This window comes from Monodelphis domestica, chromosome 2 (genome assembly GCF_027887165.1).
Source record: "Monodelphis domestica isolate mMonDom1 chromosome 2, mMonDom1.pri, whole genome shotgun sequence".
NCBI lineage: Eukaryota > Metazoa > Chordata > Mammalia > Didelphimorphia > Didelphidae > Monodelphis > Monodelphis domestica.
In genome coordinates this window covers 512,460,031-512,474,379 of record NC_077228.1, presented here as the reverse complement: position 1 = coordinate 512,474,379, position 14,349 = coordinate 512,460,031, and the positions used below count along the sequence as shown (strand labels likewise).

Here is a 14,349-nt window from a genome sequence, read left to right as displayed (position 1 = left end):
TAAAGACCATTCATGCCAGTGAAATTAGATGTCCATGAAGTAATGAAATATAAAAACATTTTTATCTTCATTTCCCAAGCTGCAAAGCCAGATCAATGCTATCATACCTTCCCAGTAGAAGTGGGCTGAACAGCCTACAGACACCAAAATGAAACTAAGGCATCATCCAGCCTCAAAGACACAACTAGTATCTTCAGTTTCAAATTTTTTGAGAACCAATGTTATAAAAGCATCACTTTCCATTTTTCTGTCTGAGGCACTAACTGGAACAAATACTAAAAGGAATGCCTAATATCCAGAGTGGCAGACATGCCATGTACATGTGATCCACCACAATAAAATTAAATAGGGCAAATACTTAATTGCTGAATCTCTGTGAATAAGTAAAAAGTTTATATTTGTTTTCATTCCAATGAAGATAAAACAAATTTACAAGGTAACTCAATAATAGTGTATTTTTGGCTTGAAGGAACCTGAGAAGTCATCCTCCTTACTTTATGGATAAGGAAATGAAGACTCAGAAAATGACCTGTCCAAGATTACATACATGGTAAGAGCCAGGATCATCAGACAAATTCAATCTGCCTCCCTTCATACTTTGCTGCTACTCTTACCCATGTGGATATGGCACATCCTGCCAAAAGAATGTAAGGTCCTTGAGAGCAGGGCAGTGTAATTTTTTAAAAAATCCCATATCCCTAATCCCTTGGCCAATACGTTGAATATAGCAGGAACTTAAATGCTGAATCAATAAAATGGAAATACTGGAAGTCTGAGGGAAAAGATTGCAGCAAAATAAATGTGCCAGAAATCTTAAATTCACAGATCAATCAAACAACAAGCATTTATTAATGTGCCAGGCACTAAGAAATACAAATACATTTCCTACCCTCAAGTACCACATACACTATCATGTACATATGTAAATGAGATATACATACTAAAAGGATGAATTGTGTGTAGGTGACATTTTTTTAAAAACTCTCACCTTCCGTCTTAGAATCAATACTGTATATTGGTTCCAAGACACAAAAATGATAAGGGCTAGGCAATGGGGGTTTAAGTGACTTGCCCAGGGTCACACAGCTCAGAAATTTCTGTGGTCATATTTGACCAGGACCTCCTGTCTCTAGGCCTGGTTCTCAATCCACTGAGTAGCCACCCAGCTGCCCCCGATTTTTTTCTAATTACTCTGTTAATTACTTTTAAGTTTCAAAAGATGAACTATTTAAATATAGGTTAAGTTGGCTGAGGGAGCAAATAGCTCAAACCTTTCCATTCATAGTAAGAGTACTTAAAATAAATCTTGTGATCACAGTTTTGCTAGGATGCCTTTATGAACACTTTAATGAGAGGGAGGGAAGGGGGAAGATATCAAAGTAAGCTGATGATTCAACCTCAACAGGGGGCAAGATTCTCTGAATACCACAATGCTATGATTGAGAGGGTTAAGGGCCAGGATTCATCAGTAGTCATTCTCCAAACTGATATAGTTCATAAAGGCTTCTACAGCTGGGTAAGTATGGCAAAAATTAGGTTTAGATCAGTATCTCATACCCTATACCAAGATACGGTCAAAATGGGTATATGATTTAGACATAAAGAGTGACATTAGTAAGTTAGGGAAACAGTTTACCTGTCAGACCATGGAAAAGAAAAGAACTTATGACCAAGCAAGAGACAGAGAACATTACATGATGTAAAATTAATTAAATTTGAATATATTAGATTTTAAAAGTTTTGCACAAACAAAACCAATGAAATCAAAATTAGAAGGGAAACAAACTAGGAAATTTTCTCTGATAAAGGTCTCATTTCTCAAACATATAAAGAACTAAGACAAATTTACAATACAGGTTATTCTCCAATTGACAAATGGTCAAAGGATATGAATAGGCAGTTTTCAGATGAAGAAATCAAAGCTATCAGTAGTCATACGAAAAAATATTCTAAATCCCTCCTAATTAGAGATACAAAATTGGGCTTAGAATCAGTACATCTTCATTAACTCAAATCTAGCCCAAGACATTTACTAGCTGTATGACCCTGGGCAAGTCACTTAACCTTGTTTGCCTTAGTTTCCTCATCTATAAAATGAGCTGAAAAGGAAATGGCAAGCCATTCCAATATCTTTGCCAAGAAAATGGGGTCGAAAAGAGTCAGACATGACTAAGACAACTGAACAACAAAGAAGCTTTTCAGTGTCATTCCCTTAAGTTTGGTGTTTTTATCACTCTATGCTTTGGGGGATGCCTACATCGGGTTATAAACTAACTGAAACTAACTATACCTAATCTGTGCAAGACACTATGGCAGATAGAACACTCCAGAAGTAACACAAAAAAATAAGATGTTTCCTATCTTCATGGAGCTGACAGCCCTACTCTGAAATACCTCCTATACCAACACTAGTTATTTTAAGCACCATTTTCATGACACCATTCCTCTACATAAGGACAGCTGATGGCTTCCTTATAGCCTATCATGTTTAACTCCAATTCTGCTAACCTTCTATCCCAGGTACAGCTAAAATAATTTCCTTCTCATCTCCCAGGCATGATGAACAGGCTAACAGATATAACCATGCTTTTGCATAAGTCGCACTTCTTCAGAAAACCCTTTCTAAACTTTGTCCATTTACAAACATCACTTTCTCCAAAGATCCACAAAATTCACATCCCCCAAAGTGAATTCCATCTGGTTAATTCTATCAGCCTTTTGTCACTTGAAACACACTTTTGTCACTCAGCATTTTCTAATTCCATTGCATATTGCACAGTATCAATGAATATTTGGTGTTACATTATTTGTCCTTAGAATTTTCCACTCTTTCTTGTGTGTGCCATCTTTATCTTAATTCCTTTGTATCTCTTCCACAGCATTTAGTACAATGCTCAAAACATATCAGACCTTCAAATGTTTATTGGTTAGGAGACTTACAGAGACAGAGACTATTTATAATCTTGATTTAGTCACTGCATTCTGTTACAGATAAGCTAAAAGCATACTATCCTAAAAAGGAATTTTACAAGATGGTAGCTTGACTGGAAGCCTACTAAGACATGACAGGACACAATAAATCCCCCTCTTCCATCCTCCAACCAAAACTTACCAACCATTTAAACATATTCCAAAAGGGCCAGAACCCAGTAGAAAAGTGCTGCCACTTGGAGCATTTGGTCTTTAAGTTTTCAAAAGCAAAAACAAAGCCAAGTCACAGAGATAAGCAAGAATTCTGAAACTGTAAAATTAGTCCATCCATGTTACTTCCTCTAGGGCAGACACATTAAGTACCACTTAGGACAAAGATCATACCTTACAATTTTCATACATCTTCCTATTCTTACAACAACTATATGAAAAAGCCAAGGCAAGGATTATCAATCCTATTTTATAATAAGCAGGCTCAAAGATATTAATTACTATTCAAATCTATGTGGTTAGTAAATAGTGGAGCCAGAACAAGAATAAGCCTTAGCCTATGAGCACCTCCTCCTCTTCAATACCACCTTGTACCTCTCAAGGAGGAGAGAGACAACTTCCTTCACCTCATGCTGAAAGTCCTACATATGAGGATTTGACCACTGTAGTAGAAAAACAAATTAGAGGTGAAGAGTAAGAGTACTTCTGGGAAGCTCTGATATGCACACCCTCAGACATCAGAGTAGCAGAACTGTATCCCAGAGATACAATTCTATGCACAATCATTAGCAGCCCCTATTTTTGTGCTGTTTGATTTGCATTCAGAGTTTTGTAAATGTTGCTTGGGTTTGCTTTTCAGAGTTGTTGGTACAGCCTTTCACTGGTCCTTATTCATGAATATTGCTTTTATAAGATGGAATTTTAAAAAAGGCATTACCAAATCATTACCAACACAAGAAATAGACATATTGGCTGGATAGAACCTTCTTGTGCCAAAATGTTAAAAGCTCCCAGAATCTCTAATGGACCAACAGAAGGCCAAAGGACAGAGAAACAAAAAAACCTAAAGTGTGTTTTTCCTCCTGCCTGCTCAGGCTCATAGCACCAGGAATCTGCACAGCAGGGCCCAGGAGGAATGATATCACTATCTCAAGGATTTGTTACACAGTGTCCTTAGCATAAGTGAATTCTAATTTCCATATTTAGGTTATGTTCTCTCATTAAAAGCCAAGTAAATATCAATATAATTATAACGGTAGTGGGCATTTTGCTATTTCCTATAGATATAGTCAATAAACAGTAAGCTCCAGTATATCTCTAAAAGCATTAAAAATTAAAGGACTAATATGATATACATGATCATACAATGAAAGCTTCCTCAGATTTAAGTGAATCATGGCACTCAGTATAACTGACTCCTCTGATCTAAAGGACTAAAATATCCTAAGAGATTCCGATAATACCAGATGCTTCACAACTTTATTCTCATATTGCTTTGGCATTTAAACCATATTTGTGATCACAAGTAAATTCCTTAGCAGTCAGATCAAAGGCTGAAAGAATGCATATTGGGAACAAATGTGTTGTCAAACAATTGGTATAGTACTTGGAACTGAAGAAAATATTTCCAGAGTGCTTGCAATAAGATTTCAATTGTTAAAGCTGTCTCAAGTTCCCAGGAGGTGAACATTCATATATATCTATTAAACAAACAGAATTACAATCAAACCTTAGAAAGCAACTTCAGTGTATCTATTTAAATGAAGGAATTTACTCAAAGATCTACTTCCAGCACAATTTCTGAATAAGTAATGATGCAGACAAATTCAAAACTGCTGTTTCAGTTTTGGCACATATTCAATTCAAACCATTTCCTGGATTTAGATGGACAAAAGAATGTGTGCATAGAGACAAATTATTTTCTAGCCTCCTGTATACATGCTAGGACAGAAAATACTTGGTGGATACTGTTCTTTCCTTTATATAGTATCTTTCTTCCATCTTAACTGGCGACTGAACATAAAACAATTCATTCTTACTTACAAAAGTTACATTAGCTCTAGATTTCAATAATCCCTATGAAAAATGTTTTTTTTTTTAAATTATCTCAGATGTAGGATAAGGTTAAAGAATTTTTTTTTTTTAGAAAAAAGTTTTCCATTATTTGGTTCCTCTGCCTTCTCCACATAAAATGCATCCTGTGCAATCATCTTTGACTCAATTCAAAATACTACAAACAGGTCATTCATAAACCACTGGCCTGGGAAACCTTCCAAAACCCATCAATAAAACAAGACTAGTCCTTAGAATGAAGTCTTTACACTGCAAAGCAAGAAAGCATATTTTAAATTTTTAAAGACTACCTAACAGGTATCCTCGCCTCTATATCTATACAACTGCCTTCTGCAATATCAGTTGGTCAGCTATTTCCAACAAGAAGTAAAAATGGAAAAGACAATCAGAACTAGCAACTCAGCTCTTTTTGTACTTAAGACATTTGGTTTGAAATCAAGCTATAAATAGTCTGGCAGGATAATTTCCTAAGCCAGATACTCTTTGAAACTAGAAAGTTTAGTTTGTAAACTAAAGTAAAAAACATTTAGGATACAAAACTGTCCTTCTAAAGATAAGATGAGAATATCACCCCAGGAGAGAGTGGAAGGGTAAGACAAATATATAAAGAAATTGGGACCATTCCATTTTTTTCTAGGTATTCACTCACTTTCCTTTGGTATTACTGCAGAACTAGTAATAAAATTGTACTACAACCATTGGTATTTAATATTTTAAGTGAGAGTGGTGTGTTAATTCCCTTGGAAGTTAGGTCTCTGACTTTCAATAGTTCCTAATACCACTAAGAAAGGAGTTACTCTTTTCTAGGAGAAGTTGTTAATTAAAAGAGGAATATAAATGCTGCTCACATTGCCATTCCCTCCACTTAACTACAACTAGAACCTCCAATTAAAATTTTGTGGACTTACAATCTTTTGAAGTATATATACCAACATTAGGGTTATGATTCTAGGTATATTATTAAATGGGAAAGAAGACCTTTCTGCACAAAAATATTCATAGCAGTTTTATAATAGCCCAAAAGAAAAACTAAAAATGACCTAACTTCTGGAAATGGCAGTATAAATTGTAGTAGTATGTGAGTAGTATGTAAGAGTACTACTACAAAGTTAAAAATGGCAATAAACAATGTAGAAATAGAAAGCCTTGTAAATCAAGTAGAGTGATAACAGTAGAATTAGAATACCTATACCACACTGACATTTTTAAAAAACCTACTAAAAATAACAAAATGTTAAAAGTATGCAGATAGAAGAGAAAGAATGCAAATAGTTTAAAAAATGCTTTCAGTCCAAAAAGTATACAGATAGCTTCAAAATAAGTAAAAAAAGAAAAAAATTTTAATTTTGACTGATTAAACAAAATTTAAATCCAACTTAAATGTTTCATCTCAGTTCTAAGAAATAATACTAGACCATACAATAGATCCCAGTATTTGCATCTTTTGTACTTGTGAACATAAGATTTATTTTTTTTTTAATAAGAAACACTTGAGGAAAAAAATTTACTCCACAGAACTTCCCTCTAATCACATTTTTTTGTCTTTGCTTCAATTATGGGCAACACTTTTAAGTATACTGATGACCTTTCTTTTCAAAATATGCATTTAATATAGATTTTTCTTTTAAAAAAGAATTAATGAAATTTGACAATATTTGAAGTAGAAAGATCACTAAATTAAGTCATCTGGATTCTAATTTCTAACTTGTGAAGTCGAAAGTCTGAGGCCTCAGATTTCCTAAGTGTTAAAAGGGAATAATAATACAATCTTGGTCACCTCCCTTACAGGGTGGCATCAAGGATATATGTGAATCCTTCTGAAAAAGGATTAAACCCTATACAAACATAAGGCATTAAGACATTTACTAATAAAGGCAGTAGTATGAATTTTCACTTCTCAAAAACTTTTGGTAATAAGTTATTTCCACGGATAAAAAAGTGATACTATAGCATACTATACTATTATAGCACACTGCTCACCTGTGCCTCAAAGAGTGCTGGGGACTCTAAGAGGCAAAAGTTAAGAAGGGAGTGCTTTGGAGGAATAGGAGATAATCAGTGTAAAAGCAGTAGAGGGAAAGCTAAATTCAAGTTAAAGAAGTCAGCCATTGTCTAGAACATAGCGTGAGAAGGAAATAGTGTAAAATAACCCTGGACAAGTAGGCTGGGGTCATATGGTGAAAGACTAAATGACAAGCTAATGGGTTTGTGTTTTATTCTTGAGGTAATAGAAAACCACTGGAGGTTCTTAAAACAGGGGAGTTGCGTGGCCAGGCCTGTGTTTTTAGGAAGATTCTTTTAGCAGTTGTGTAGAGTATGGATTGGAGGAGAGAAAATAGTGGTCAGAGTCCAGTTAGGACCTGTTGCAATAGCCCAAGTGAGAGATAAAGAGGGTCTTAATAAGCAAGGTGATGACACTAGAGACACAGAAGTGAACCTAGCTGAGTTGATAGATGTGATAAGACTGTAAATTATTAGATTTGGAAGATGTCAAAGAAACTGCATTATATGAACAATTAAGAAAAAACTCTCTACCTTCTGTCTTAGAATATTCTGTATTGCTTTTAAGGCAGAATGAGCAGGAAGGGCTAGGCAATAGAAGTTAAATGACTTTCCCACCTAGGAAGTGTCTGAGGCCAAATTTGAACCCAGGTTATTACCAATTCAGGCCTGGCTTTCTGTCCACTGACGCACCTAGTAGCCCCTGCTTTTCTTTCTCTTAAAAAAACCCTTGCCTTTCATCTTAGAATACTACATATTAGTTCAGAGGCAGAAGAGCAGTATGGACCAGGGGTCACACAGTTAGTACATGTCTGAAGCCAAATTTGAACCTAGAATCCCCCTTCTCTAGGCCTGGCCCTGAGCCAGCCACTTAGCTGCCCCCATGAATTTTTTGAATGGGTTACCTCAATTCCCAATAACATCAAAATCTCTCCCTGCTGCGATTGCCAGCAAGTACTCTCATAACTAAAATACTTGCTCTACCTTTCTTACAAGACTGGAGGGAAAAGGGGTATAAATGAGTTATTCATATCTTGTACAAGCACAGTGTTGTCACCCACACCAGCCCAGCACCCACCAACACTATCATTAAAACACTTGGACTGACTTTGGAAGATTTGGAGGAAATTCTTTATTTCTGTGGAAAGACAACAAAGACTGATATAAAAATATTTCCAATGTGGATGATGGGTCTCTAGCAGTCAACCTCGGTAGTTTTGCATTTTTAGCTGAGCTGCTTGGGAGAAGGAACTATGCTGATGGCCCACGGGTCAGGAATGGGGCCGAGAAACCACTGAAACATTTCTAGGGACAGGGATAGGGCCTGGTAGGAATAGCGAAGCAAGGCAGCATCTTTTCGGCGGCGGGCATGAAGCCCAGATCTTTCCGGGTCCCTGACCACTAAGCTGTGCCTGCGCTAAGATGACTTAGAACAAAGTTCAATGGACAGAAGCGACCCGAGACCTGGAAAGGGCTTCGTTAGCGGAGGGTGAGTTCCCCCCGGGCCGTTTGGAGAAGCACTTCCGAGGCACCTACTACTTGCGGGCCCCGCGCGAAGGTCACTCGTGCTAGCTCTCCACGCGCCCTCATGGGTAGACGCCGCGGGCTGGACAGCCAGGAGCCGAGCGCCCCGCGGCGACCTTGGGCGTCCAGCCTCGGCTCCGGTTTCCTCCCCGAGGAAGAGAGGGGCTGGGGGCGCCGAGGCCGCTCGCCTTTGCTGGGAGCTTCCAAGTTCTAGCGCCCCGGTGGCTTCGAGGGTCAAGTGCAAGGCCGGGGGTCAGCCCGGCCGGGGGTCGCGCGCGCTCCCGCGCTCTCACGCTCCTGAGCCCGACCGGGTCCGGCGCAGACGAGCGCGGGAGTCCGGAGAGCCCGGAGCCCGGCCCGCTCCCCGCCCCGGCCCCGTCGCCTACCTTTCCGCCGGAAGAAGGCCATGGCGGGGCCCGGGTCGGGGCGGAGGGCGCGGGGGGACTCGCGCGGGGCAGCCCCGGCTCCCCTCATTCAGTGACCGGTTCCGCCGCCGGAGCGAGCGCCGGCGGCTCCCGCAGTGGCCTGCCCAACTAACCCGAGAGAGGTTCCTTCCTCCCGGCGCCGCCGGCGCCGCCGCCACCTCCCGCTGCCCGGGCGGCCGCCACCGCCGCCACCGCAGCCGCCATGTTGTCAACAAGCCGCCCGCCCCGGAGTTCCGGCCCCTTCCCGGCGCGGGGCATCACGGGAGGCTGCCGCTTCCCACCCACCGCCTGCTCCGCCCCCTCGGCCTTCGCAGCCCTCTCCTCACACGTGATCCACCGGGAGACCACAAGCGCCGTGGGTTCAGGGATGGGCGTTTCCTCCTCCTCTTTCCTTTCCCGCCCCGTGGGAGGGGCTCCCTCCCTTTGACCTGGTTCCCCATTGTTGGGGGCATTTTTCCCATATCAGCGATTTTTCTCCTTGCTTTTTTAAAATTTTAAACCCTTACCTTCTGCCTTAAAATCGATGTTAAATATAGGTTCCAAGGCAAAAAAGCGGGAATGACTAGGCAATGGGGGTTAAGTGACTTGCCTAAGGTCACACAGCTCAGAAGTGTCTGCGGTCAAATTTGAACTCAGGACCTTCTACCTCCAGGCTCTCCCTTCTTGGAGGCATTTCTCCGGTGTCAGAAATTTTTCTCCTTGTTTGGTTGTGGGTTTTTGTTTGTTTGTTTTTGTCTTTTTTTCTTAACATTACCTTCTTAGAATTGAAACTAAGTTTTGGTTCCAAGACAGAAGAGCAGGAAAGGCTAGGCAATGGCCTTGAAGTGACTTACCCAGGGTCACACAACTAGGAAGTATTTGAGGCCACTATATTTGAACCCAGGACTTCCCATCTCCAAGCTTGGCGCTCTATCCACTGAGCACCCAGCTGCCCCATCTTGCTTAAAAAAAAAAATCAACTGTATTTGAAGATAATTCTTCCCCTTTGTAATCCTACACATCATTTAAAAACATTCTTCTAAGAAGGGGTCCCCATAGCATCACCAGGCTCCCCAAGGGATCTAGGATACCCCACAAAGTCAAGGAACCCTGATTTACTTGCTGTCCCTACCTCTGCATCTGAAGCTATAATTAGCTTCAGTTAATAGTTAAGTAATAGTTAACAGTATAGTTCATAAAAATACTGAAAAGCAAAAGTCACGAGCTAATAAGGGTTTGGAGGGGGCAACCTTGTTCAAGTAAAATGTGCCAGTGTGCTAGTATGAAGATCAAGGGTGCTAGTCCCAGGGACTCTCTGACATTCTACTATTGGTTCAAGCATTAAATCAATTTGGAATTATACTTTTAAAAAATCAGTGAATTATAGGTGCCCTTTGATCAATGAAACGACTACTAAACATTCCCCAAGCAAGTAATAAATATTTTAAATGCCTACTCTGTGTCAGGTTGTGTGCTTCGGAATCAAATACGAAGAAAGCCAGTCCCTGCCCTCCAGAAGCTTACCAAATAATTAAGAAAGAAAATAGCCAAGTGAAAAGGAGTGAGGCAAGGGGGGAGGAAAAGGTCCAGATGGCAGAGAAATCCCAAAGCAGTCCAGCCAGGTGAGAAATGAGGAGATGTCTACATTCTCTTTCAAAGGAGGCTTGGAAAATGGGAAAGGACCTGTTTGTAGAAAAATATTTACAACTGAGATTTTTGTAGTGGCAAAGAATTGGAAACTAAAGGGAGGTCCCCTAATTGGGGAATGGCTAAACAAATTATGGTATGTGATGGTGAGGGAATATTATTGTGCTGTAAGGAATGATAAACTGCATTATTTCAGAAAGAGCTGAAAAGATCAACATGAACTGATGCAGAGGGAAAGAAACAGAATCAGGAGAACATTCTACATCAGTCACTACAGTATTGTGGAATACAATGATCCAGGACAATTCTGAGGGACTTATGAAGAAGAATGCTGTCCACATCCAGAGAAAGAACTGATAGAGTAGAAACGCAGAAGAAAATATATGATTGGTCACTTGTTTATTTGCATATGTTTGGGGGGGTTATAAGAATATATTCATAAGCATTTTTTACAAAAATGGATAATATGGAAATTTTTAAAAAAGATTAAAAAACGTTTTGGAGTTCATGAGCCTCTCTCCAATCAGTGCTGGGGTGAAGGACTAAGTAAGCTTGATGAGATCTGACTGCTGATTGGGTAATCTCAATATTGAGTTTCCTGGGTCATGATGGAGTAATTAGATCAAAGACACAGGTAAAGATTTAGCTATATAAAATTAAGTCTTAGTATAGAAACTGGATAATATTTATATCAGCATTTTAAAAAATTACCATTATTGGGGGGCAGCTGAGTGGCTCAGTGAATTGATAGCCAGGCCTAGAGATGGGAGGTCCTGGGTTCAAATCTGCCCTCAGATGCTTCCCAGCTGTGTGACCCTGGACAAGTCACTTAATCCCCACTGTTAGCCCTTACCATCTTTCTGCCTGAAACCAATACACAGTATTGATTCTAAGATAGAAAGCAGGGGTTTAAAAAAATTTCTCTACCCAAATAATTTTTGTTATGATAATGAAATAAAGGTAACATTTCACAAAAAGATAAAAGATACAAAGTTCACTTTATTGCTTTTAAATTTTGCTTAAATGGAACACGAAATCTTTAAAATGTTGAGAGAATAATTTTTCTAAAATCATTTAAATCATGCAGGGCTAGAGAAAGAACTCTAACTTTCCTTTAGAAACTGGTCAAGCCTTTGAGAAGGATGAACCCAGAGAATTTCAGAGCAGGATATTTGTACCCTTTGGAATTTAGGGACTGATATGGCTGTGTCAATCAGGTGAATCTGAAAGGACTTCAGACTGAAATAGCCTCATACCTTTAAGACAAGGAGGCCTTAGAGGCGCTTCCACACTAGTAGCTTGGCTTTGTCTTTTACTTTTTGGGTTAATACTTGGGTAAGTTAAGCACACATTTACATATGTATCCAGTCCAGTTTCTTCCATTCTCAAACACCTTTGTTTCATAATATCTCTAAGTATATGCTCCCAGGGGGAGTCCAACAGTATGTCGGATGCGTCTCCTGTGGAGAGTTCTTGGAAGATAAGAGGAAGAATGTCACAAGACGAGAAGGCATGCATCTCAGAGGGAGAAGTCCAATTATTGATTAGATTCCAGATTTAGTTAAGTAGGAGAAAGTCTACTAAGTATTCCTTCATGGATTGTGAGCTCCTCATGAGGGCAAGGACTGTTTCCTGTTTGTTTTTGTATCCCCAATACCTATCATGGCGCTTCACAATACTAGAGGAGCAGTACATATCAGTTTATATTATTATTATATTATTATAATTATTATATTAATTTCTATTAAGTGATAAACAGGTTACATTAAGTGGCAAATATTCATTTACATTAAGTGGCAAACAGTCTAAAGTGGTAAACATTAGTTTACATTAAGTGGCAAAGTTTATATTACGTGGCAAGCATTAGTTTACATAAAGTGGCAAACTAGTTTAGATTAAGTGGTAAACATTAGTTTATATTAAGTGGCAAACATTAGTCTATATTAAGTGGCAAGCATTAGTTTACATAAAGTGGCAAACATTAGTTTACATCAAGTGGTTCATTAAGTGGCAAACATTAGTCTATATTAAGTGGCAAACAGTTTACATTAAGTGGCAAACATTAGTTTACATTAAGTAGCAAATAGTCTATATTAAGTGGTAAACATTAGTTTATATTAAGTGTCAAATAGTCTATATTAAGTGGCAAACATTGGTCTATATCAAGTGGCAAGCATTAATTTACATAAAGTGGCAAACAGTTTACATCAAGTGGTTCATTAAGTGGCAAACATTAGTCTATATTAAGTGGCAAACATTAGTTTACATTAAGTAGTAAACATTAGTTTACATTAAGTGACAAACATTAGTCTATATTAAGTGGCAAACATTAGTTTACATTAAGTGGCAAATAGTCTATATTAAGTGGCAAACATTAATTTACATTAAGTAGTAAACATTAGTTTACATTAAGTGACAAATAGTCTATATTAAGTGGCAAACATTAGTTTACATTAAGTAGCAAATAGTTTATATTAAGTGGCAAACATTAATTACATTAAATGGTAAACATTAGTCTATATTAAATGGCAAACAGTTTATATTAACTGACAATTTATATTAAGTGGCAAACAGTTTGTATTAAGTGGTACACATTAGTTTATTAACAGTAAATATTTTCTAGGTGCTATATACCTATAGATTCATAGATCTTGAGTGGGAAGGGACCTTAGAGATCATCAAATCACACACCTCCTTTTTATAGATGAAGGAACTGAGGGTGGGAAAAGTTAAGTGGTTTACCCAAAAATGTTGTTGTTCAGTCATTTTTCCATTATGTCTGACTTTTTATGACCCAACTTGAGTTTTTCTTGGCAAAGATACTGGAGTGGTTTGCCATTTCCTTCTCCAGCTCATTTTGACAGATGGGGAAATTGAGACAAACTACATTCAGTGACTTAGTCAGGGTCACACAGCTAGTAACTGTTTGAGGCCAGACTTGAACTCAGAAATATGAGTCTTTTGATCTCCAAGCACAGTACTCTATCCTCTGTGTCGTTGCCTAAGATCATATAGATAATAAGTAAATGAGGTTTTCTTTGTCTACATCCAGAGGATCACAAATTTTCCCGGGGTTAATCTTTCACAAGCCAAAATAATTCTCCAGGCCCAGGAGAAAAGAGGAGAGTGTTTGGGTCAGGAACTGAGATCCTTCCGTTTTCCTTAAATGGGGGTAGGGAGAGAAATTGTTTTCTGCTCTGCCCTACTAAATACCCCAATCAGCCTTCTCCTGAAGCCCAACTCCTAGCCTATGGATGACTGGAAAGGGACCCTGAGGCAGTCTCCAAACAGAGCTGGGATAGACCAAAACCTCAGGAGTCATGAAGTAGGTTTAAGTTCACCAAGGGAGGCAGGTCCTGGGAATTTCCAGAGGAGTTGGGGATCTGGTCCTGGGCCTGAGAGAAACTGGGCTGCAAGGAGGAGAAAGTCCTGGCAGGATATGAGAGGGTAGGCAGACGGGAGGAGGGTGCAGTGAGGTGCTGGGGAAATTTAGCCAAAGAAGTGGGAGATGGTGCAGAGCTCTATGTGTCGGGGATAGTAGGTGGGTGGGTGGGTGTGTAGAAGCTTGTTAAATCCTAGCTGACATTTCCATAGTACCAGAAGAAGTGTAAAAAGCATCATTTCACTTGGTCCTCACAATCCTAGAAGATCGGGGCTGCACTACAGCCATTTTGTGGGGATCATTTTACAGAAGAGGAAAATGGGGTCCAGGGCAGTCAAGTGATCTGTCCATAGCCACCCACCCAGGAAGCTTTGGATAGTGAGGTCCTTGTGGGCA

At 39.2% G+C, this 14,349-nt stretch overlaps 1 protein-coding gene across 9 annotated transcripts in view; it reads right to left on the bottom strand.

Annotated features, from left to right (window-relative positions):
* The window catches only part of AKAP10 (A-kinase anchoring protein 10), a 58,437-nt gene extending 49,252 nt beyond the window's left edge, over window positions 1-9,185 (bottom strand). For 2 of the 9 annotated variants that reach the window (XM_056819651.1, XM_056819652.1), the window contains exon 1: window positions 9,059-9,182. In XM_056819651.1, coding sequence (XP_056675629.1) covers window positions 9,059-9,149 — 91 coding nt within the window. In that variant the 5' untranslated portion in view covers window positions 9,150-9,182. Of the gene's footprint in view, window positions 1-8,906 lie in introns of all 9 variants that reach the window. The other 7 variants (XM_007485785.3, XM_007485786.3, XM_056819650.1 and 4 more) reach the window with 6 other exon arrangements.
* Window positions 9,186-14,349: the final 5,164 nt, after the last annotated feature.